Here is a 26,632-nt window from a genome sequence, read left to right as displayed (position 1 = left end):
CTCTATTTCTCTCCTTTCTTTGTCTTTCTCTCCCTCTCCCTCTCCCTTATCCTCACTCTGTGTATGTGTGCAGTGTTTAACTCTCTGCCTCAGCCTTTTCTTCTTTGCTAATTGGACCACATCTCCAATACTCACTGAAGTTGTAGGCACTAAACTTAAAGAACAGCAAGGGTACTGAATATCTTTCTGGCCATGACATACTTCAAATACTGAACAAAAGATTTAAAGACAAAAGACACTGAGCAAATGTATCTATCAGGATAGACTGAGTTATGGTGCAGTAGCAAGCAAACCTAAAATAACAGTGGCTTAAAACCACAAAAGTTTTTTAACCAAGTGAATCTGGACATTTTCCAGAATGCACAGCCAAAACAAAGTTTGATGAAGCTGATCTTCATTAAAGTATGATCATTTTATCTGTCATCCTCAAGGCTGGATCCACTTGTTTTAATGTATATAGCAGAGAGTTCCATTGTTCTTGCTGATGAATTATTTAATACTTTTTGTTAAAACTTTAAATTTATAAACCAGACATATAACAATAAAATGTCACTGCTATTAATAACTACAACAACAATAAAGGTTTATTTCTCACTCAAGTAATATGTCCAAAGAGAATTTTTCGGGGGTTTCTTCTCAATACAGTCACTTAAGGATACAGACTGATAGAGGCCCCATCATTTTATGGTACCATGGTCTCAATTCAAGGCCTTAGGGTTTGTCACAGCAGAGAAAGAAGCATGGGCAATCATGCACCAGCTGTTAGTTTATTCAACTTGGAAGTATCTAACGTCAAGGGACAAAAATAATAATAAACTTGCTGTGTGCCCAAAAGAGAAGAAAACTAGAAATCTTGGTGAATACCAGGAATGTCTTCCAAGGCAAGGCAGCTATGATTACAGCACAGTCACTTCCCTAGTAAACAATCATCCAGGTTTGGCTGGGTGTGGTGGCTCACACTTGTAATCCTAGCACTTTGGGAGGCCCAGGGGGGCAGATCACCTAAGGTCAGGAGTTCAAGACCAGCCTGGCCAACATCGTGAAACCCTGTCCCTACTAAAAATACAAAAAAAAAATAGCCAGGCATGGTGGTGCACATCTTTAATCTCAACTACTCGGGAGGCTGAGGCACAAGAATTGCTTGAACTTGGGAGGCAGAGTTTGCAGTGAGCCAAGATCGCACCACTGCACTCCAGCCTGGGCAACAGAGTAAGACTCTGTCTCAAAAAATTAAAATAAATAAATAAATAAATAAGTAAAGTCATCCAGGTTTATCCCTCTGGTCATGACCCTTTTAGCACTGGCTTATAGTGTGACTAGACTTGTTGACTGCCCTGATTCAACTCTGTTATATACCCCTTAGCAGAGTTCCTGCATGTTCAATAAATATGGCTGCAAGGTATACCCTGACTTACATCACATTCCATACCCCCATCTGACCAATGCTCCCAATGATGCAAATGACTGTAACAGTGTCCACTCAGTCATACAAAAATAAACTGTATGTACCATGCTAGACATTTAGCGCCACACCCATAAAAGGTTCACAGTACCCCAGTGGGCTACTGTTGAGCACCACTGGACAAGAGTATGTATAAAAGAATATAACCAAAGAAAATGAGTCTGGAAATCAAATTCTGTGAAGGACTGCCAAAAGAACAGGGCAGCATTTAGTCTGGGAAATATAGTATGGAAAAGAATAAATTGTGCCTGTAAATATATTAAGAAATATGAAATAAAAGTGGCTTTCCCAAGCAAACTAAGTCCAGTGGGTGGAGGTTACATTCTCTCTTAAAAATGGCTGCTAGCTATTTAAGAGTGGAGCAGGGAACCCCATGGAGTAGGGACATTCCACTGCCCCTGGCTTGCAGTCTGGGGGCTCTGAGACGGATTCCTGCATTGGGCTGGAGATGGTAATAAATGACCACTTAGTGTCCAGCAACTGGATGCCATGGCTTCTATCCCTCTAGATGGAAGTATCCAATGATGTCCTTCTGAAACTTGATTCAGAGAGAGAGAAATTGGCTGCCCAGGCAGCGCTGTGCATAGGTAGGTTGGGGGGAAGGACACCATAACCTTGGGAGGCCCCCAGAGAGGAGACTGAATAAATCAGCTTTCCATATTGGATGAGTGCCCAAGGGACCTGTGCTCAAAGCTCCTTTATGCCACCAAATTTGAACATGTACATTCCAGGTTGGGAAGGCCTGAATTTAAATCTTAGCTCTGCCCCATGCTGGCTGTGACCTTTAGCAAATTTCTTAATCTCTCTAAGCTCAGTTTCCTCCTATTCAAAATGGGGTTTATGGTAGTACTGTGGTGGGTTCTTGTAATGGGCTACTCCACAGTCCCTTGGAGCTCCCTAATCCTAGTGAGGCAGGGTAGACAGTTGCATGTGTATCTCTAGCAGTGCTCTCTCTCTGACAGGAGTCTCTGGATAAATACTCCAGCTTCCACTTCACGGGGTGGAACAGTTCTGAGGTGTGTTCTACATTGGCTCCCAGATGTCCCCAGCAGGACTGAGCCCCACTTACCCACAGCGATTACCTGTCCATCTAAGCATCATCTTTTGGCTTTTCTCTCTTTCTGTCTCACTGTCTCCTCTCCCCAGTTTCTGCCTCCTGGAATCACCTTCCAAATAAGTCATCTGCACCCAAATCCTTGTCTCAGGCTCTGCTTGGAGGAACCCACACTAACACAAATATGTCTCGCAGAGGTTCATTGTGAGGTTTAAATGAGGTGATATAGAGAGTTTAGTTTAGCAGGACCACATAGTAGATGCTCATTAAAGTTAGCTATGATTGTTATTGTTATTAATATCATTTCAATCAGCTGTTTGTTAAGGGCCACCCACTCTGAAATTTCACAAAGGTAAATGTGAAAATGCTGTGCATACAAAGAAAGACACCTCAGGAAAGCATCTGTTTCAGTAAGTGGGCAACTCACCCCCACATACCCACTCTCCTACCCCTAGGTGTAAAAATCGAAGGCCCAGAGTAAACCTGGAGCCATCTTTCTTCCTTGTCATTTGATCCCCTTGAAACTGCAATGTATTATTAATGTTAAAATGAAGGCAACATCTTTAGGCATGCAATTAGGTAGTTGTTTGCAGCCTGTGTTTTCTATATTGTAACTCAGTGCTTTGAAATTGTAAATCCCACATCAACACAAACATTTCTTGTGTCAAGAAAATGTCTGTTTTTCTTGGACCATCCAAATTTATTTTGGGGTAAAAGAAATTTGTCTTTATTCTTTGAAACCTCAAATTTATCACACTGTTCTATTCAATATCTGAAAATTATGCATTTTGTTGTCCATTCTGCAGCTAAATTATTTCTTTAGTCTTTCACTGGAATGTTTATTTAAAGGAGAAAACTATCTTTGGGTCATTCACTATATTACTTGTCCAACCCTTTTCATTTTGCTTTAATTCTCCATAAAATAAACCGCCATGCTACTATTGAAAATTCATCTTAACAAGGTCTTAACACTCATTGCTTAAAGAAGGATGCCCCAAAATCCACTCTTATGTACATATAAGAGTCATAAAAACAAAAATGAGAAAATTACATCTAGTTAGCATTCAGCATTATAAAACATTATAAAATGTTATATTATTTTGTATGCACACAAATTGCTGTTATATAATATAGGGCATAGGCCAGGCACTGTGGCTCATGCCTGTAGTCCTAGCACTTTGGGAGGCCAAGGCAGGTGGATTGCCTGAGCTCAGGGGTTCGAGACCAGCCTGGGCGACACGGTAAAACCCCATCTGTACTAAAATACAAAAAATTAGCCAGGCATGGTGGTGTGCGCCTGTAGTCCCAGCTACTCAGGAGGTTGAGGTAGGAGAATTGCTTGAAGCCAGGAAGCAGAGATGGCAGTAAGCTGAGATTGCACCACTGCACTCCAGCCTGGGCAACAGAGCGAGACTCTATCTCCATAAATATATATGTGTGTGTGTGTGTGTGTGTGTGTGTGTGTGTGTGTGTGTATGGCATTGATGTAGCAACTTTTATTAAGTTCATTGTTTTGAAAAGTTCAGACTCTACATTGCAATATGGAAAAAGAGTTAGATTATCCTAACCCCCTCTCTATACCTAAAGGAAGAAGCACCCTAAATGTAGATGTGTATATGTTCCACTGTTCTAATATAAGTATTAATAATATACTGCCAGATAATTTGGTCTTGATTTGACAGCAGCTGCACCTCATTCTAAGAAAATCAAAACCCAGATGATACCCAATTTGGGGAGTAACAGTCAACTTAGGAAAGGAAACTGCCATTGGCTTACCAGGAGCACAGCTTCTGGAATCATATTACCTTAGCTTGATTCCTGACTTGCTAGCCTACTACCTGTGGACCAAGAACAAATTATTTAATATTTCAGTGCCTCAGTTTCCACACATGTAAAATATGGATGATAGTATCTAGCCCTTAATATTGTTTTGATGATTAAATTTATTCATACAGAATAAGTAAATGTCCATCTAAAGAGCTCAGCACTAGTCCAGAATAAATGAAATGCTCAATAAGCATGTGCTAGGAGTAGGAGTAATAGTGACAAAGCCCTCCTTACCAAAATTCAACAATCCTTTCTATTGAAAAGCAGCTTCTTTAGCCACTAAAAATATGCTTATGGCTTATTTCAGTTTGTATAGTGTGCAGTCAAGAATATGGGCTTTGGTACAAGCAGGCCATCCCCATTTTTTTTCTTCAATTGTAAACATTAGAAATTTGGACGTATGGCCTGGGAATTTTTCTAACTCTGGAAAAGATTTTAAACATTCGGGTGATGAATGCTAAAAATAGCACACATGTTGAGTGTGTGCCAAGCACTAATCTTAGTAATCGATGTGTGTTCACCCATTTAAGCCTCCCAAAAAAACCTATTCTTATCCCAATTTTATAAATGGAGAGACTGAGGCAAAGAGAAGTTAATTATTCACTTGAGGACATATGGCTAGAAAATGTGGGAGCTAGGAGTCAAACTTAGGAAACTGGGCTTCAGGATTATCTGCTTAAACACAGGACAGGTGTGTTTATGACCAATTGGTTGATCCTCTGTGATGGAGAACTCACAGAGTTTGTCCTCCCCAGCAAACTCTCTTGGCTCATCTTTTGTTCCATCCTAGCCCCTTCCTGTTTCCTGGGTCCCATGCTGGAATACATTTCTCATCTGTGATTAAGCTTCTTCTTCCAGGACTGTGTCCAAAGCTCAGATTAGTAGAACTTTTCTCCTCCCAGATGATAGATCATCTAATGAACTAAGCACAGTTGAATGAATGTCAAAGTCATATTCCTCCTGGGTAAGATATTCTCACCTAAGAGTGATCTTCTATAAAGTTTTATTCCAAAGATATGAAATTAAAATTAGGGTTTTCAGGTTGGTAGAAGTGTTTGACAACATGGGTGTTGGGAGACATCTCAAATCCCTCCAAAGAGAAATTGTCAACTTTACAAAAAACTGGCCTGTGAACCTGAAGACTTTGAAATTCCTAAGTTTTATATCTGAGTTCCCCAAATGTGTGCCAAAGACAGTCCTACTGCAACTCCCTCTTTTTTTTTTTTTTTTGATATGGAGTCTCACTCTGTTGCCCAGGCTGGAGAGTAGTAGTGTGATCTCGGCTCACTGCAACCTCTGCCTCCTGAGATCAAGCAATTCTCTTGCCTCAGCCTCCTAAGTAGCTGGGATTACAGGCACCTGCCACCACTCCTAGCTAATTTTTGTATTTTTGGTAGAGACTGTGTTTCACTGTGTATGTTGGCCAGGCTGGTCTCAAACTCCTGACCTCAAGTGATCTGCCTGCCTTGGCTTCCCAAAGTGCTGGGATTACAGGCATGAGCCACCATGCCTGGCCCCTCCCACATTTTTATATTCTCAAAAAGATGAGGCAATAATCAATAAATCTTTAAGAGAAAACCATCATAATGTCAAATTTGAAACAGTGATACCTAGATAAATCCAAATCTACTTATGCATATGCATATCATTAAAGTGCATTTTTATCCTTGCCCAGCTTTCTCTTTACATACTAAGAGAATGAAATTGTTAACACTATCAAGATTATGATGTTTTAGTTGTTGTTTCTTTTCAATAGGAATATTTGAAACTTCAAAGCAGAAACTGAAAGCAGATGTTTAGGTTTGCCTGGTGTGAGTTGAAACCCTTTCCTCATTATTTATTAAAGGTCTTTAGTTTTATGTTACTGATTGCAAAAAGGAAATATGCAAGGAATAGGGGTTTCCTGTTAATTTTTCTTGCCGGGTACTGGGGAAAGATGCAGTCGACCATGGACAGAATTACAGTGGGGCCTCCAGAGGAAGGTCTATATATGATCACACATTACAGTCATAACTTAACATGCAACTTCTGGCAAAGTAGCTGAAACAAGCTATCTGAAGGTCAGGAAAATGAGTAATGATGCATTACTTGTATTAGCACATGTTGGTTTTGTACCTATAGTCAGGCTGTCACAATGAGAAATAACTAGAATATTTCATTGAAAAGAAAAATCTTGCTCTTTTGATTCCAAAGTAAAAGCAATGTATTAATTAAGAGCATACATATTTTCAAAGCACTTTTCCCCTTTTGGTTACCCCAAATATTGTGAACTTCTCCTTGTTTATTTTTCTACTACTTTGACATAGATTGAATCAGCCAAATGATGAAGAAGGAACAAAGCAGGAGAAGAAGTTAAAACATTGTCAAGAAAAATATTCTAATAAAATCCCACTCCAATTTTTTATAGTACTCTTTTTAGGCATCAAAATTAATGTCTACCCCATTGTTTCATTTCTCTCTAAACTATGTCCAAATAATAGAATTAAGTGAATTGATCGAGGTGTTATTAGACCCTTTCTTGCTTAGTCTTAGACTAGTACATGCCTAGATATTTTATAGTGAGACAATATATTTGATTTTAAATATCAGTGTTTTTAATTTTTAAAAAATTAATTACTTCTTTACATCAGTTGGATATTCTGAATTATCATGAGTATATCCCTGAAAAGGAGACATATATCTTTGAATTATAGATTTCAAGGAATTTGAAACATTCCTAGAGAAAAGTAATCTTAATCTTCAAGCAGGAATAAATCTATCATAGAAACAGGAATGGAAAAAGAGTAATTCATGGCCAGGCGCAGTGGCTCACCCTGCAATCCCAACACTTTGGGAGGCCGAGGCGGGTGGATCACCTGAGGTCAGGGGTTCAAGACCAGCCTGGCCAACATGGCGAAATCCCGTCTCTACTGAAAATACAAAAATTACCTGGGTGTGGTGGCATGCACCTGTAATCCCAGCTACTCAGGAGGCTGTGGCAGGATAATCGCTTGAACCCAGGAGGAGGAGACTGCAGTGAGCCAAGATCTTGCCACTGCACTCCAGCCTGGGCAACAAGAGTGAAACTCTGTCTCAAAAAAAAAAAAAAAGAAAGGAAAGAAAAAAAGTCATTCATATGCTCTACTCCCAAATCTTAGCTCTGTCCCTAGCATGATGAGTGACTTTGGGCAAGTCACTTAACACCCAGTTGCCTCATCAACAAGACAAGAGTCCTGGACTAAATGAACTTTTTGTACCTCTTGAGTTCTTTGACACCAACGTTTTTCTTCCAAGGATCATTAGTCCACTAAGGGATAAGAAGAATTGATCTACAGGTACATTTTTAAAGTAATTTACTTTTGCGGTGAGAAATAGAAAATGAATGAAAAATAGTAAGTATAGAAGCCTCTCTGAAATATTTAATAAATAAAATCATTTAGCTTTAGATAATGGTTGACTGAGGTGAAAAAAATTCAAAGGTAGAAAGAAAATTGGGTATGTGTATTTTGCACCATAAGTCACCATTTTTGTAGGTCACAAATGGTCCATTATTAGCAATTTATATGGTTCAACCTAATGCTGTAGCTGTAATTTTTGAACATCAAATTTGGACAAATCTATAGGGCTATCAGGACAATACCGGTTTTGAAGAATACCACAATGAAAGCAGAAATATTAGATGACCCTGGCAAATCCATGTCTTTGGGATCTGTAGCCCAACTGGGTAGTAGTAGGTGTTTCACTAAAGTGGTCTCTGAAGCAAAACAAAAGCAACAAAAGGTAATTAAGATAACTACCATAACACTGGAACTGCTTAAAACAGATACAAATATAGTTATTCCTAATTTATCAAATGGTAGAGCCTCATGTGGTTTCATTCTGGAAGCATTCACTTACTACACTTCAGCACTTTTTAAATGCTCCATTTTTGTGAGTAATTTAATTATCTGCCAATTTGGAATATCTTGCCTCTTATTTGTTTTAGCTATCCCTCAAAATTCTGTGAAGGAAGTCCTCAGAGCACCTGGTACCATCAAAGACAGAATCAAGAAGTTGCTTGCTCACAAAAACAGCATGAAAAAGAAGGTAAAAATTAAAAATGTTACCCCAGAACCCACTAGTACTCCTACCCCTAAGGTGAACTTGCAACCCTTCAACTATGAAGACAGTGTTTCCAGAGGCGGAAACTCTCATGGAGATAAAAAAGGGAATGAAGAGAAAACGAAAGAGGGGCTTGAGGAGGAGAAAAGAGAAGAGAAAGCCCTGAAGAATGACATAGAGGAGCGAAGCCTGCGAGGAGATGTGTTTTGTGAGTGTTATTTTTATTTTATATGTTTTATGAACAATGAATTGCAATTTATCCTGGCAAATGAAAGAAGACAAAAAGCCGGTTTCACAGCTTAAGTAAAATGGGTTGGGTCCTGAGAAGCAACATTCTCTGTAAAGTCTAGAAACGAACACCTTCTGCAGATACCCAATCAAACCTGCTGCTCTAGGAACCAAAGAGGGGAGGTCCTGTTCCCCTACCTGGGGGGTTTCCTATTTGACACAGACCTCCTCTTCTAGCTTCCAGCCAAGGAAGCCTGCTTGTCCTGCAAGGGCAGTGGTTTGGCTGCCCAGCTCTCCATGAGGCATGCCCCCAAATCAAAGAGAGGTTCACCACATGGATCAGCTAAGGTCTACCTTTTTACTTCTTGAAGGCACTTTTACAGGCCTAGTCTAAGAAAATGGAACCTCACAGTTGTGTGGTTATGATTTTAAAAGCCAAAATCGACAAATGTAGGAGGACAAATTTTATAGTGGAGCTTCAGTTTTCTACGTGAACTAGAGAACTGCCATAACTCCCTTTTCACTGGTTGCTGTGCAGAACCCACTATAAGGCTCAGTCTCCCCAGGAGGGTTTCCATATTAACCCACCCTGCATCTCCACACTGAGACTTTCCCATTCATTCTGGCTGGGCATTTGTTGCTTCCTCTGTATTTTGCCTTGTCTAGTCTTGGCTCTGTGACTGGTGGTCATATATACAGATGCCAGATGGATTTAACCAAAGGAAAAGTAGACACAGGCCCACCCATCCAAGAATCTCTATTAATGACATTCTCTGTCTTAATAGAGAGTGAAAAATCTCGAAAAAAGAAAAAAAGAAACATATTTCCAAAACCTAGTAAGAAGGGATGTATCAAGAGTGTAGATGCCTACTTCATCCAAGGAAATATCTGGAAAAGATGTTCTAGATGAGGAAACTGGATCCAATGTGAATTATTTGGAAATGTTAGGGAAACACTGCTCTAATATATTCTGTAATTAGAATACATGATCTAACCTTCTTTGTTTGGTCATTTGATTCATACCTTCTGAGCATGTGGGCTTTAAGGTTTTTTTCTTAACTGACCAAGTGTTCTTTATTAGTCCCTAAGGTGAATGAAGCAGGTGAATTTGGTCTGGTTCTGGTCCAAAGGAAAGCACTAACTTCCAAACTGGAATATAAAGGTAAATAATTCTTTCTCCCAAGTGTATGCTCTTTCACGTTATCCATGTCGTTTTCATTTCTTCATACAGTGAAATGATTGTTTATGAATCCCTGCTTCATTCATAAACCCCCAAGGGAAAAATCATTACATCACACACACAGTGCCAGTATTAAAATAGTAGGTCCTTGTGTGATTGGTACTAATGATTGAAATATAGTAAGGCTATTCTCTTCTCCCCACCACTCCCACCTGATGCTGAGAGTGAATGGTTGAAGCCAGACTGTATATATGGAGATGGGAGAAACTTACATATTTTCTTCAATTCGGCTGCCTGAGGACCCACAACCTGAAAGTCTTCATGTACTAAATTTGGCCCAAAGTGCCTATATCAGTTACCTATTGCCATAATAATGCTGTGTAACAAACAACCACAAGCCCTCAGTGGCCCACAACAATAAATATTTGTTTTTGCATATGAGTCTATGGGTTGGCTGGATGGTTCTGCTGCTCTGAGCTAGGCTGGGTGGGTTCACCCATGTGTCCACATACAGTCAGTTGTGGGCCCGCTTCGTGATTTTGCTGATCTTGGCCATGCTTTCTCACATGCCCGAGGCCTCAGTTGGGAGGATTGGACTCACTTAGCTCTGCTCTATGTGGTCTCTCATCCTCCAGCAGGCTAGTCCAAGCTTTTTCTCATGAGGCAACAGCGGGGTTTCAAGAAAGAGAGCAACAGCACACAAGATATTTTGAGGTCTAGGCCCAGAAATGGTACAACATCACTTCCGCCATATTCTATTGGCCAAGCCAAGTCACAAGGCCAATGTAGACTTCAAGGTTGTGGAAGGAGCTGTGAAGTCATACAAAGAGAGTGGATTCAGAGAGGGATAAAAATCAGGACCATTTTTGCGATCATTCTACCAAAGCCTCATAATCTGGAGTTTCTTGGGCATGATCCCTAATTCCTCTTGGTTTATTTAGAACATTCACCACTCATGACAAGTTACACATACCTCAGGGAAAAGCCCGTTTATATATTTATACCTTTCACTTGGTATAAGTATGAATGCCTTGATCATCTCTTTCATTTTCTAATTTTCTTTCACTTCCCACTATACATGTGGTAAGTAAAACATTAGCATAACCTTTTCCTTTTCAAACTTCCTTTTACTTACCACTATACATGTGGTAAGTAAAAGATTAGCATAACCTTGTGCTAATTGATTCCCTTTTGTGTTTACCCTGTGAGTACATTGCCCAGTCCTATCCCTTTCATTTACAGGACCATCTCCACTGCAAAAAAAGTACCTCTCTAATGCAGTCCTCTGAATTGTATCTGAGAAGCTTCTACTAACACTCTTCAAAGCCTAGTAACCCATGACCCAGCTCCTACAGGCATTTTGTTTTCTTCCATATTTCTCTTAAGTATTCTGTTTTTATTTCTCTGCAGTAGACAACTTATTGCCTATTTTCCTGGTTAGAAAGGAAATATTTCATTGTACAGGGGGTAAGCTACATTCTCCAGGTGCTCACAAGTTCTGCCAAACTCTGCCTACCCTTGATAAGTGACATGAAGGAATCCATTGACTCCTCTTTGGATCCCCAGACCACCAGATTTCTTAGTTTATTTTCTATTCCATGATTCCTAATGAAACACAGAAAGGTTAAAATTTTGCACATGACCATATGACCCTGTAATTTCAACAGTCCTTGAGTAAGTTGTCCTAGAAAGCTCAGTCCCAACCGGAAGATTCAGATGTGTACTGCAACTCTTCCACTGGTTGTTTGCCTTGGACAGGTCACTTGGATTTGCAGTGCCTCCTTGCTTTCATATGTAAAATTGGAATAAGAGCAATATTCATCTCTTAGATGCTGTCTTAGGCTGGGTTCCCCAGAAATAGACCCCAAGATAAGAATTTGTGTGCAAGCGGTTTATGTGGAAGATGATCCCAGGAAATGGTGGCTGGGGGTGTGCAGAAGTGAGGTGGGGAGAGAAGGAGGCAATAAAGGGTACGTTATCAGGCAAGTTTCCACTGTGGGCAACTGGAGCTCAATCCCACTGGGAAACTCCAGAAGCCTGTGTAGAACACATGGCTCAGAATTATCCTACTGAAGGAATAAGGAGGCTGGGTCATATATATACCAACTCCCATCTGGCATTGATTGAAGACTGCTCCCAGGAGGGTGCTGATTCCTTGGTGCTCCTGGCCTGGCATGAAAGCAAGGAAGGGCACCACTGGGGAAACTTGATCTCACTTGGACCCTCGACAAGACAGGGAAAGCCTGAATTCCAATGCGACTTTAGCCCACATTCAATTCCAGCACTTAGTGGTCCTTTCCAAAGGCAAGGAAATGGAGATATCTATCCAACAACTCCTGTCCATCACTGGTTTACGGCTGTCCCTGGGAAAATGACTCCCCAGCATTCTAGCCCACCTGGTGGGCCAAGAATGCTCCAAGCAGAGAGTACCCTCACACAGAGAGTTGTGAGTGTTTCCAGTAGAAAGCCACATGCCTGCAAGAGAATATAGGTACTGACAGATATTGGTGTGGCACCAACAGCATCTGCTTCAAGGCAAGTGTAGATTAAACCAGAGAATATATTTGAAAGCACTTTCCAAACCATGAAGTGCTATACAAATGAAAGAATGTGCCTGTGAGACCAAAGCCTTGAGTTTTATCTCTTTATGGAATAGTTTGCTATATACTGTTCCATCATCTCAATTTACATACCCGCTTGCCCCATGTGGAGGAAGGGGAAGAGTTTGGGAGAAACATACCACCACAATTGTAAACCAACTGAAAAACTGATATTCCACTATTTGTGGGATAATAACATCAACTATCTAACTAACTAGTATTAGCACTCATTAAAGAATACTGAAGACTGGAAGCAAGGCATCTTTTACTTTTAAAACTGGGACTAGAAAGAAAATATATTTGCCGCACAGAGAAAAAATAGGGAGTTAAGAAGAAAGGAAAGTGAGGAAAGGGACCATGTGTGCTCACTTAGGATATGTGCAAGATGGAAGGTCCTGGATTGCATTCTGATTTGGGATTCAGGTCCAACTCCAGCATTCAGTGTCTGCAGAACTTGAGCCTCAGTTTTAGTTTCCTGAAAATGAGTCTGATGCTAGACGTTTTTTTAAACAACCTAATCAAATGATATAAAATATTTGGCAAATCAAAATGAGTCAAGAATCAGCTGCTGCTGTGTTCCTTTTTACCCTATTCCCTTTCCTTACCATTCCTTTCTTCCCCAGCATTAACATATAAAGCCCCAAAATCAGAGCCAGAGGCTAGCCTTAGTTATAAATCAAAACTATCTCATTCTTCACCCCCCCTTTCCCAGTGGTATTTATCTACATCAGAGGTCAGCCAACTTTTTTCTATAAAGGGCTACATAGTACATATTTTAAGCTTTCTGGGCCATAAACTACTTTCACAACTATTCAACTCCATCATTGTAGCTCAAATGCAGTCATTGATGTTATGCAAATGAATGGGCATAGTGTGTTTCAATAAAACTTTATAAAAACAGACAGTGGGCCAGGATCTACATAAAAGTAACCACAGGCACTGGTTCAAAACTTAAAACTAGCTGAATGAACTGTTATACTTCTCTGACACATCTAAACAAGGCAGTCATTAACAATTTAGAGGCCAGGCACGGTGGTTCACACCTGTAATGCCAGCACTCTGGGAGGCCAAGGCAGGTGGATCGTTTGAGCCCAGGAGTTCAAGACCAGCCTGGGCAACACAATGAGACCCCATCTGTACAAAAAAATTTTTTTAATTAGCTGGCGTGGTAGCATGTGTCCATAGTCCCAGCTACTCAGGAGGCTGAAGTGGGAGGATCACTTGAGCCCAGGAGGTAGAGACTGTAGTGAACTGTGTTCATGCTACTACACTCCAGCCTGGATGACACAGCAAGACCCCGCCTCAAAAAAAAAAAAAAAAGAAAAAAAAGAAAAAGAAAAGAAGGTAGAAAGTTCCGGCAAGGTCTTTACTGGTTTATTTGGGTAGGAGATATTTTATTTTCTGGCCTGAACGATAAACAATTGCTTATATTCTGTTTCTCTTTGTGCATGGGGTTCTCACCCATTACTTATTTTTTTTTAAAAAGGGTTTTGTTTTGGTTTGGTTTGGCTTTTTGGTTTTTGTTTTTGTTTTTTTTTTTGTTTTTTTTTTTTGAGACAGAGTCTTACCCTGTCACCCAGGCTGGAGTGCAATGGCACGATCTTGGCTCACTGCAACCTCCACCTCCTGGGCAATTCTCCTGCCTCAGCCTCCCGAGTAGGTGGGATTGCAGGTGCCTGCCACCATGCCCAGCTAATTTTTGTATTTTTAGTAGAGACGAGGTTTCACCATGTTGGCCAGGCTGGTCTTGAATTCCCAACCTCGTGATCTGCCCACCTCAGCCTCCCAAAGTTTTTTTGTTTTTTTAAGATCACAACTGAATTTGTTCAGTATGGCTCCACAGACATAACTCAAAACAGGGTATGTCATGATCTGTACTCTGTACAACTGAAAACAAGGTATTGCCTTTCAAAGCCCCAAATGTTAGACATCTTCCTAATGCTCTTAGGGGTTATGAAATGCATTCTTTCTTTTTAGCAGATTTAAATATCTCGGTTGACTGCAGCTTCGATCATGGGATCTGTGACTGGAAACAGGATAGAGAAGATGATTTTGACTGGAATCCTGCTGATCGAGATAATGGTATTTATATTTGACAATTTCATGTTCTGCAATATGGTGAAGAGATAGAAGGCCCTCCGTGAGTGACAGGTTGTTATTCCCATTACTCATCAGAGCAGGGTTGTTTTTCATTTTTGGAAACTTTTAGACCTTCCGAGCTCTCCCTTGATAGATGACTAACTTGGTCCAGCATATATTCTCCTACTTAATCCCTCTCCCACACACCTGCCTCCACAAAGGCTATGGGAGCAAACCTCTTCCATATTCACTCTCCTTCTGCTGAGAGAGAGATGTTGAGATTTGTATAAAGTTTGGGAGAGTTAGGGAAAAGGTAGAAAGAAGTGGTTTCTTCTTCCCAGTTTACCAGCCATGGCATCTCATAGTTTTTGTTTTGTTTTGTTTTCATGGGGGAAATAAATCTTGAAAGGAAATATGACCTCTACCTAAAACTGGTGTTTTAGTAGAGTGGCCCCTCAAAGCATGAAAACCATAATGAACATCAAGTCAATGACCTGAACTCCTGAACTGAGCTTTCCCTTCTGTTTGTTGCTTGAGGATTTCTTTTGAGCCACCTGTCCTTGAATTTTTCTCAATCTTATCTGTGAGCTGTGGATTTTTCACCCTTCCCGTTGCCTACTTAAACACTATTGATGGACCCTAACTATCCCCTTAGTGTTTGCCTTGCAGATCCCATTTAGAGCACAAATTGAATCTCTGTCTCCCGAAGACTGACTATATAATTAAAGAAAACTGTTACACCTTCAGGGACTCCAGTTACTTATCAATCAAATTATTTCTTTGGGGATGTATAGGCTCAGCCCTCAGTTAAAAGATCCTTCTTTTAGATCCTTCCTCTAGACTAATTCCTCCCCAACAGCTTTCCTTTCATGCCCTCACATGCAATCAGAAAACCTAGATATCCCAACAAGAATTCCTTTTTGAACTTGGGGTTAGGGGAGAGGGGATACATCTCACACAGCAGTTGTGTGAATGGGACTTTTACTAAAGATTCAGTGTAAGCAAAGGGCAAATTTAACCAGGCTGAAAACACCATATCACTGGAAAAGCTATCTTGTTGATAACTAACCTGAGTTTCTCTTTTCTTCCATAATTGCATCTCTAAATTTATGTCTACCAGAGCTATATCGTATTGGGAGCCCATAGGTTATTCCAGGACCTCCACAGCTGATATAGGGTTATGTTAAGTCTTACGTTGAGTTTTCTGTCCATGGGAAGTTCCCTATTTACAAACACTCAATTCACAAATAACTCTAGGGTTTTCAGCTTCTGCATCATTCAAATCATACCCCCGCTCCTCCTGCACCTCCATTGGATCTCTAGGTGAGTTCTTCATTCCCTCTGTACAGCTAAATATGAAAAAATAACATGGCCAAGGCAGGAGGATTACTTGAGCCCAGGAGTTTGAGACCAGCCTGGGCAACATAGAGGGATACCATCGCTACAAAAAATTGAAAAAATAGGCTGGGCGCGGTGGCTCATGTATGTAATCCCAGCACTTTGGGAGCACCTTGGGAGGCCAAGGCAGGTGGATTACCTGAGGTCAGGAGTTCAAGACCAGCCTGGCTAACATGGTGAAACCCTGTCTCTACTAAAAATACAAAAATTAGCCAGGCGTGGTGCTGAGTGCCTGTAATCCCAGCTACTCAGGAGGCTGAGGCAGGAGAATCGCTTGAACCCGGGAGACAGAGGTTGCAGTGAGCTGAGATTGCACCATTGCACTCCAGCCTGGGCAACAGAGCAAGACTCCATCTCCAAATAAATAAATAAATAATAAAAAATAAAAACCAAAAAAATGAAAAAGAAAAAATTAGCCAGGTGTGGCAGCATACACCTGTGATCCCATCTACTCAGGAGGCTGAGGTGGAAGGATCACTTGGGCCCAGGCATTTGAGGCTATAATGAGCTATAATGGCACCCCTGCACTCTAGCCTGGGTGACAGATTGAGACCCTACCTCAAAAAAAAAAAAAAAAAAAAAAGAAAAAAAGAAAAGAAAGAAGAAAAAGAAAAGAAAAGAGACATGAATTAGTTAGCATTGTTAGAGGGATAAAACCACAAAGACAGCTCAAAGTGGGCTTTATCTGGGAGAGAAAGGGAAACCTGCCACAGTAGGTGACAGAAGAGAGAGCATAGCTGAAAGAGATGCCAGATGAAGTATAGGATGCCTATATTTCAGACAGACAATTAATACATTTTAGTATGTCTTGGACATGTAGTTTATCTGAAACTCAAACTCCACTGGGCATCCTGTATTTTTATTTGCTAAATCTGGATACCCTACTAGCTGGGGAAGAAGACCAGTTTCTGGATGCATTGAAAACTAAGGCAATGTCAGCCTGGGTCCTGCAAGTATCTCCGATTTGTAGTAGCAGAAGACTACCTATTCCCCAATGTCTTATTCCTGGCTTTCATAGAAATTTTTCCTTCTTATCAACTTCTTCAGACCCTACTCTTTGGGAGTTTTTGCCCAAGTTCATCAAAGCCACAACCTGAAGATTGGAGATGAGCAAAAGTCCACTACACCACAGGTTAAAAGATACTTAGAAGATTTGCAGGATTTGGAGGAGAGTGTTCCTGTCATCCTAAATCAGAAATTGGAGTGATATGTTACACATGGTAGTTGAGCTCCATGAAACCACTAGTACAGGTGCAGATGTGTTTTGGATTAAACGCCACACTCTGGACCCACTTAAGGAGCTGATCATCTTACATGTCATTGACTCAGTGGGGAAATGCATTCTAAGTTTTAAGTCACCAAAATGGAAATGAAATTATGGAACACAAGTTCTCCATCAACTGCAGATTACCCGCAGTGCTAAAGGATCATTTAATTAGATTCTTACCCCATATCTGCTACTACGAAGCTTTGTGAATGCAAAAAAATTCCTCGGTTTCTCTACCCATCAGTTTGCTTGACTGTATAACAAAAGATATCAATTGTGTGATCCCTAAAATCCATTTTAGCATGAAACTTTTGTTCCTATGTTCAAAGTGAAGAGGACTTCAGCTTTCCCTATAGGAGACTGTTCACTTTTTATAGCTTTTTTATACATTAAAGCCAAACTCCTTACAATTGCCTCACTAATTGTGCATTTTTTCCTTTCTCTTAAAGCTATTGGCTACTATATGGCAGTTCCGGCCTTGGCAGGTCACAAGAAAGACATTGGCCGGTTGAAACTTCTCCTCCCTGACCTGCAGCCCCAAAGCAACTTCTGTTTGCTCTTTGGTTACCGGCTGGCCGGAGATAAAGTCGGAAAACTTCGAGTGTTTGTGAAAAACAGTAACAATGCCCTGGCGTGGGAGGAGACCACGAGTGAGGATGAAAAGTGGAAGACAGGGAAAATTCAGTTGTATCAAGGAACTGATGCTACCAAAAGCGTAAGTGGGAAAAAAATGATTAAACTCAGTATTTGCATTCTTTTGCAATGATTTAACAAATGAAACAAAACATGTACTGAAGTATGTAGGCATTAGGGATACAACGATAAGACTTTTTCCCTACACTTAAAGAATACTTTCTGGAGCTGAATAGGCAAGGTGATTAATTGGCACAACTCATGGATACTTATCTGGCATATGCATATCACGTTCTATGGAAATAACCTGTTTGTCAGGCTCCTCTCACCAACATCCTTCCAAATCAGGCTATACATTCCATAGTATGTAAAAGAATGTCATGCTCATTCATTCTATGCCCAGAACTTACCACAATTAATGGCAGCTAGAAGGTGATTTTTTTTTAATGTTTTTTAAACTGAACTGAGAGAGTGGCTATTGTCAGGGTCCCCAGGACCACCCTTAGGTTCAGTGATTCCCTAAAAGGACTCACACAGAAGTCAGAAAAGCTGTTATATTCACAAGTACAGTTTGTATAGATTAAAATCAGTAAAGGGAAAAGACACATAGGGTAGGATCCAGGAGAGACCAGGCAGGGGCTTGCGGTTTTTGTCTCCCAGTAGAGTCATATGGGCAGCTATTAATTCTCCCAGCAACAAGCGTGATGACACTCACAAAGTATTGCCCACCAGGGAAGCTCACCCAAACTTTTGTGTCCAAGGATTTTGTTGGGGGTCAGTCTGCCCATGTGATCACCTGCGTAGCTGACTTTAGTTATCTAGTCTCCAGCCTCTCTAGTGGTCAAGTTGATACCATGTGACTCAAGGCACCCACCATAAGTCACATGGTTACCATAAGTCACATGGTTACCATAAACTATCTGGCATGGTCCAAGACCTCAGGTAAACAAAGGCACTCTTAATCAAAGAGGCTATTACAAGGGCTTAGAGGTTATCTCCTAAGAACCAGTCAAGGGCCAAACCTTTCTTTGGAATGTGTAGGGTTTGGACAACCCAGACCTACTGAGTTAATCTTTTATTGCACAGTGGGTTTAATAAAGGAAAAGGAAACAGAGTTTTAAGAGGAAGTTGGTCAAGTGGATGAAACCCTGAGAAAGAACAAACAGAATAAAAATGGCAAAGAGTCTATTGAGTTTGACCCATCAGGCGGTGGCTAGTGACCTTTGCAAGAGTTCTTTCTTTGGAGGGGAAGGGTCAACGGTCACACTTCAGAAAGATGAAAAGGGAAGGGATCAGAGCCTGGAGGCAGCCACTGTGGACGTTATAAAGAGTTTGGTCAACACTTTGGGAGGCCAAGGCAGGCAGATCACCTGAGGTTGGGAGTTCAAGACCAGCCTGACCAACATGGAGAAACCCTGTCTCTACTAAAAATACAAAATTAGCCAGGTGTGGTGGTGCATGCCTGTAATCCCAGCTACTCAGGAGGCCGAGTCAGGAGAATCACTTGAACCCAGGAGGCGGAGGTTGCAGTGAGCTGAGATCACGCCATTGCACTCCAGCCTTGGCAACAAGAGTGAAACCCCATCTCAAACAACAACAACAACAAACAAACAAACAAACAAATAAAAAGTTTGGTCAAGGTGGGAAGGAAAAAGGGTGAAAGCTAGAAAAAGGTACATGAAGCGGTGATAATAGGAAGAACAATTAGTAGATCCATGTATTAGGATTCCATTTATACTTTGCTTATAAAAGATGACTAATGCAAATTTAACATCTTTTCATTTACATGTCATACTTTAATTAAAGCAGAACATCGTATTTAAAATATATCATAAGACATGACTATAAATAAAAGTATATGTTGGGTACCAGTTAATGAATTTCCTAACCACTCTTCCCCTCTGTGGTAAAAGCAGCCAGTGCTTGTTTAGGAATGATACATGCATTAATTTGAGTTTATTCTTATAGCAATACATTTACAGCAATACAAATCCAATCCACGTGTTTTTCTTGTTGTGTTTGCGGCATGGTCTGGGGACTGTGGCACTGAGCCGTGCTATATATGGATTATATCCCCTGCTGGAGAATTGAAACATGCCTCTGCACAGCATTCATAATTACTTTCATGTTGACTGAATTCATGTGATGGAGAATATTTTTTATATAACATGGTAGCTTGCAGGGAGGGTATACTATCAAAACAGTGACTTTTTTTTAAATGCACATTTCTGTAGACATGCCCCCAAAGAGCCTGGCCAGCAATCACACTGGAACACAGCAGTGCTTTCATAAGAGGCATTCTCAGACCCAGGCATCTGTTCCCTGAATTCTTCAGTTCTAGGGGAAATCTTGATGGGGGGATATTGAAGGGTAAGGAAGCTGACTAATCCAGACTAAAGAATATATTCCAGTTTAGCAATGTCATATTGGCTGTGGACAGTTGTAACAGATGTGACTCTTGCTGCATAAACTTGGGCATACAAGGTAAGTCACATTGCTTTCTCGAAATCAAACTATTTCTGAATCCAAAACCCCATCCCATTAGGCTGGGGGGAAATTCAATCTTGGCTTTCCTCATTCAGGGTTGGGTTAGGGGTCCCCTCCCTAGAGTAGCCTGTGCTTTTGAAAGGCTAAAAGTGGTCCAGACATTAAGAAGGGGGCAGCACATCTTTACTTCATCATGAGGGCCATGGATACCCACATCTTCTGCACATATGTGGCCCTTGAAGTCACTCGTCTCTTCAACTTCCATGCCAGGCCCAGACACAGAAACCTTTACAGGGGTTGGAACCTTGTTGCTGAGAATCTAGCCTCAATGGGAACATCAGGCAACCATTTTCTGCCCACGGCTGTGCCAGGGAGATGCAGTGGTGCAGCATCCTAGTCCTGGAGAATCTCATGGCTCCCCTGACCACTTCTCCTTTTAACCTTCTACCTTCAGCCACAGTCTCAGAAAGTTAAGCTTGTGGGTAACAAACGTCAGGAAAGGGACTGTCTTCCAGAAAAGTCTGCTTTTGATTGTTATATCCCAAATCTCCTTGATAAAAAGGAACATTAAAATCCTGCCTAATTTTGGGGGGAACAGAGGAGGTAAAAATATAGTGAAAAACACAAAATTAGTATGTCAATTAATTATCCTGACATTTATTTCTAGTTATCCAGGGGTTATCAGTCAGGGGTCTTAGTGTTGGAAAAGCCACCATATGCCAAGATATAGACATAGCCACCCTCATTATCCCACCCATTGCAGCTGCTGTGAGGGGTCTGCTGTTTGGCTCACCCCTACTTTTTAAAAAAAGTTCCTTTGGGCGCAAAAGGAACATCTTTCTGAAAGCAGTTCCCTCCTGAGACTAGAGGAAAAAGAAACTTCTTTACCCAGTTACGCTATCACTGGCTGCTTAGTAATAACTTGTTTCCAATAGTTCTCAAGAAAATGCACTCAGATTGAGAGCAAAAGAGAGCAGCCCAGGTAGTGAGCAGTCATAGACCCTTGTCATCTCCATTTGTTCCCTGAGGTTTCTCCTCTTTGGAGAACCGGAGAAAACTGGATACGGGGATGACAGCAAGCCTAAAGTTGCTTCATTTCTGAAAACTATTCTGTAATTCTTTATTAAGCAAAAAAGAGATGGTGCTGGGGATAGTGAATAATTGCATGATGGCATTGTGTGAGCATGATTCTTAAAGGATCTTTCTTTAAAATGCCAATTTATACAAGTTTGAATTTATATAAGTTTGAACTTAAAAAGTTTAGAAATGACTAAAGGAAATTACTTTATTGAAAATAAGTAAAGATTCATAATCATACTACAGTAACATCAGTGCTTTTATACTTCACATTTTACTTTGCACGTGAATGTATATTTTTATTTATCTGTAACTGCAGTATACATAGGCTATTGTTGAATTTCGTTTTGATAGGCTATATGTGTGTGTTATTTTAAAGAATAACATGTTCCAAATTATTCTTTTCCCTCTAAAATATTTGTTCCAGGGTAACTTTAGTCATCTTTGAAACAGGATCATTTTGTTGTCCTCTAAATCTGCTTATTTCAGATACTGAGAATTGTAGAAACCCTCTAGGCCTAGTCCCCTCTTTATGGGAGGCATGGGAGACATACTTCTCTTTAGAGTGAATGTTACTGGATAGGTGCTCCATAAATTGTAGCTATTATTATTTTCATAATTATTGAATTTAACAAGTATTTCTAGTGTTTTAGCTGATTATAAAATTAACATGAACTTTTTTTTTTAATTACAATATTGAAGAAACTTACATTCATTCAGGCCAGGTGCAGTGGCTCATGCCTGTAATTCTAGCACTTTGGGAGGCCTAGGTGGGTGGGTCACTTGAGGAATTAGAGACCAGCTTGGCCAACATGGTGAAACCCTGGCTCTACTAAAAATTTTAAAAAATTAAAAATTAAAAGAATTAAAAATTTAAAAATTAAAAAAATTAGCCGGGTATGGTGGCACATGTCCATAATCCCAGCTACTCAGAGGTTGAGGCACAAGAATCACTTGAGCCTGGATGGCAGAGGTTGCAGTGAGCTGAGATTGTGCCACTGCACTCCAGCCTGGGTGACAGAGCAAGACTCTGTCTCCAAAAAAATATAAATATAAATATAAATAAATAAATAAAACCTTCATTCAGCAAATATTGATTTTAATTATATTTTTTGAAAACATGTTTGGATAAATGAATGAATATAGTCACTGTATATCCTTAATTTGGTAAATGAGTCCCCTGTAATTTTGTGTCCAATTTGAAGATGACTTTTTTAGTATTTATCCTCTGTTCTCTCTATATCGAAATTTCTAAACTATAAAGAAGTTTGTTTCTCTTTTGATTAATAAATTTATTAGACAAAAGTGATTATAGCATATTATGAAATATTTTCAACACATGAAAACAACATTCCAGATAATCTCCAAATACATTAACCAATATTTTAAGAAAAATAATTACACTCTTATAAACTACCAAAATCTAAATATATCAAAATAATTCCCTTTTGACTGTATAGTGTTTTTTTTTGTTGTTGCTTTTTTTTTGAGTCGGAGTCTCACTCTGTCGCCCAGGCTGGAGTTCAGTGGCGTGATCTTGGCTCACTGCAAGCTCTGCCTCCTGGGTTCATGCCATTCTCCTGCCTCAGCCTCCTGAGTAGCTGGGACTACAGGTACCCGCCACCACGCCCGGCTAATTTGTTTGTATTTTTAGTAGAGATGGGGTTTCTCCGTGTGTTAGCCAGGATGATCTCGATCTCCTGACCTCGTGATCTGCCCACCTCGGCCTCCCAAAGTGCTGGGATTACAGGCATGAGCCACAGTGCCCGGCCTTGACTATATAGTTTTTTATTAGATGTTCAAGGGGAATATTAAGTTTCTTCTAACTTGGTTTTTGTAAAGAAAACCATTTTTTAATTTTTGTTTTGCTTTTCTTTTAAATGGGAATTCCAAAATTTCCTTTTCCTCCCAGCTTTATAGGGTTTTTCAGAATCCATGTGGGCTTTGCTATGACCTTGTTTTCACCAAATGTAGTTCTCTCAGTGCAGACACCTGACATCTAAAAAATAATCTATTACTGTATATTCAATGTCGAAGCCGGTTTCTATGCAATAGGGACACAAGTTAATAGTTATTAAATAGCTTGATTATAACATTGTTTTGAACAGTTTGAAGTAATTTTTTTATTCTCTCTTCATTATTAGATCGTTTTTGAAGCAGAACGTGGCAAGGGCAAAACCGGTGAAATCGCAGTGGATGGCGTCTTGCTTGTTTCAGGCTTATGTCCAGATAGCCTTTTATCTGTGGATGACTGAATGTTACTATCTTTATATTTGACTTTGTATGTCAGTTCCCTGGTTTTTTTAATATTGAATCATAGGACCTCTGGCATTTTAGAATTACTAGCTGAAAAATTATAATGTACCAACAGAAATATTATTATAAGATGCCTTTCTTGTATAAGATATGCCAATATTTGCTTTAAATATAGTATCACTGTATCTCCTCATTCATTTCTGAATCTTTCCACATTATGTTATAAAATATGGAACTGTTAGTTTATCTCCCCTCCCCAGTATATCTGATTTGTATACGTAAGTTGATGAGCTTCTCTCTACAACATTTCTAGAAAACAGAAATAAAAGCACAGAGAAATGTTTAACTCTTTGACTCTTATGATACTTCTTGGAAACTATGACATCAAAGATAGACTTTTGCCTAAGTGGCTTAGCTGGATCTTTCATAGCCAAGCTTGTATATTTAAATTCTTTGTAATAATAATATCCAAATTATCATCTTGTGTCATGGTTTAATTTGTCTAAGTAAGAAAATATGTTTTTGATTCTGTGTTTACTTACGTAAATGATTATTTGCTTTTCTGAAAAATGTACTTTTTATTCTTTTCACTATTACTTCATATTCTTTAAAGGTGCTTTCTATTTTGGGAAAATATGACTGTTTTATTAGGCCTTATAACTACAAAGCAGATTCACATATATTGGGGTTTTTGTTTGTTTTTTATTTTTTAGAAATGAAGTCTTGCTATGTTGCCCAGTTTGGTCTTGAACTCCTGGCCTCAAGTGATGCTCCCATCTTAGCCTCCCAAAGTGCTGGGATTACATGAGTGAGCCGCCGCTCCCAGCCAGCATATATTGTTGAGCTCAAAGCCTCAGAGAACTACCTAAAACTAAATGAGCAGGTAGCAGGACTCAAAGAATCATGGATGACTTCTTTTTCTTACTCTTTTCTTCCAAATTCAGGAAGAGCTTTGTGTAGGAATCCTGAGTGTATTCCTCGAAGACAGTTTTATATTCTGTTTAAGATCCTGGGTTAGAAACAGGTCTAAGACACCCTCCAGACAGAAGGTTCTCCAGATATTTGCTCTCTTTTACCTAAAGCAATTAAGGCACTGACCCACGGAAGGAAAAAAAGAGAGGTGATCCACTTACTAATCTTTAAAATTTAATTTTAATATAAAATTAAAACCCCACTCTTGAAGGTTTTTGAATACTTAAACCCTAAGTAATTCTTCTTCAATGATGTTCTCTTTAATACAACCAACACACACAACCTTTTAAGATGGGGTGGGGACCACATTGTTTTTCCCTAGTGTGAGAGAATTGGGGCATACAAAATCTATATAGGACTATAACTGTATCTGTTAGGATAACTGCTAGTTACAGAAACCACAAAAATTATGTTTCTGGTGAGACCAGATGAAAAACTGCCCAGCTAAGGCAAATCAGCCCACAGAATCCTAAGAGAGAATAAAAATAGTTATTTTAAGCCACTAAATTCTGGGATAGTTTGCTACACAGCAAAAGTTAACTGATACAGGTGATTTCTGATATTCTGGTAGAACTTGAAGACGACCTCCTGTCTCTTCCATGACCAAGGACATTTGAGAGCATAATGTGGCTTAGAAGAAAGGACAATGGGGCCGGGTATGGTGGCTCACGCCTGTAATCCCAGCAACTCCCTTTGGGAGGAGGAGGTAGGTGGATCTCTTGAGCACAGGCGTTCGAGACCAGCCTGGGCAACAGGGCAAAACCCCATCTCTACCAAAACTAAACATATTAGCAGGGCATGGTGGTGTGCATCTGTAGTCCTAGCTACTCAGGAGGCTAAAGTGGGAGGATCACCTGAGCCTGGGAGGCTGAGGCTGCAGTGAGCTGTGATCACACCAGTGTACTCCAGCCTGGGCCACAGTGTGATACCCTGTCTCAAAAAGGAAAAAAAAGAAAGGACAATGGAGGGGAGAACTTACAATGAAAGACAGTGCCCCAGTGATTTAGGTTAAGGGAAGAAATGTTAAACCAGAAATGAAATAAGGAGACCTGGGAACTCTGCTACATATGGATAGAAAATCAGTGCACAAAGCTCAGTTAAGTTTCATGTTTCTCTAAAGTCTGCAGCAGAGACTCATGGTTGCCTACACAATATCCATTCTCATCTTTTTCCCTACCAATATGACCACATATAAATAGATTTTTAGCAGGGGGAGGTAGGCAATGTGATCAACTAATAGACTGCATTTCCCAGCCTCTCTTACAGATGGGGAGGCCCCTGAGATGGAAGCTGAAGTAATTCTTGGGGCTTTCAGGAAGGATCATTAAAGGGGGCTTACTGCTGACAGACCCCTCTTTTGGCATTTCCCCTCCTCCTTCCTGCTTGCAATGTGGCTGTAAAGGCATGAGCTCCATGAACCACTTTGTGATCAAAAGGGCAAGGCCCTCACCTTGTGAAGTACATAACTGAAGGAAGCCTGGGTCCCTGATGATTTTGTGGAGTCTCTACCCCTGTCCCAGACTGGTCACTGCTGGACATTTTCTTAAGTAAGAGAAAAGCCCTCTCTTGGCCTATCTAGGATTTCAAACAGCACAATGCAGACCCAAGTGATCACTCTCCTGGGAGAGTCTTATGGACTAACTTCTTAGATCCTTAAATACCAACATATTGTTTTGAATTCCAGTCAATAGCCTATGGTGTGAGGCAGCTCTAGCCTGCACCAGCACTAAATCATACTTAGATTCCTTTGCAGAACTTAAGGTCAGCTAGTTCAGCCATGACTACCGTATCTGTTGTCCCTGGCTACCACCCAACATGCAAACTCCCCCTCTTCTCACCCATCATTTCCCCCTCTCTCATCCCCACTCTGTTATGGGCTCACTCTACTTGGCACTTCTCCCCACTATTTCTTCCCCCATCACACATACTCCATTGTCTGGTAAACAAATCCCCCTCCATCTTAATTCATGCTTAAAGGTCTCTTCCTGCATTTTTCAAGCTTAGCTGAAACTGGGCTCTCTCCCAGGGACAC

At 40.3% G+C, this 26,632-nt stretch overlaps 1 protein-coding gene across 3 annotated transcripts in view; it reads left to right on the top strand.

Moving 5' to 3' along the window:
* The window catches only part of EGFL6 (EGF like domain multiple 6), a 64,052-nt gene extending 39,945 nt beyond the window's left edge, over positions 1–24,107 (top strand). For 2 of the 3 annotated variants that reach the window (XM_009197203.2, XM_003917413.2), the window contains 5 exons: positions 8,308–8,631; positions 9,733–9,813; positions 14,409–14,513; positions 17,625–17,890; positions 23,517–24,107. In XM_009197203.2, the coding sequence (XP_009195467.1) occupies positions 8,308–8,631; positions 9,733–9,813; positions 14,409–14,513; positions 17,625–17,890; positions 23,517–23,627 (887 nt within the window). In that variant the 3' untranslated portion in view covers positions 23,628–24,107. The remainder of the gene's footprint in view (positions 1–8,307; positions 8,632–9,732; positions 9,814–14,408; positions 14,514–17,624; positions 17,891–23,516) is intronic. The other variant, XM_009197202.1, reaches the window with a different exon arrangement.
* The last annotated feature ends 2,525 nt before the right edge of the window (positions 24,108–26,632 follow it).

This window comes from Papio anubis, chromosome X, assembly GCF_008728515.1.
Source record: "Papio anubis isolate 15944 chromosome X, Panubis1.0, whole genome shotgun sequence".
NCBI lineage: Eukaryota > Metazoa > Chordata > Mammalia > Primates > Cercopithecidae > Papio > Papio anubis.
This window is presented reverse-complemented; position numbering and strand designations above follow the sequence as displayed.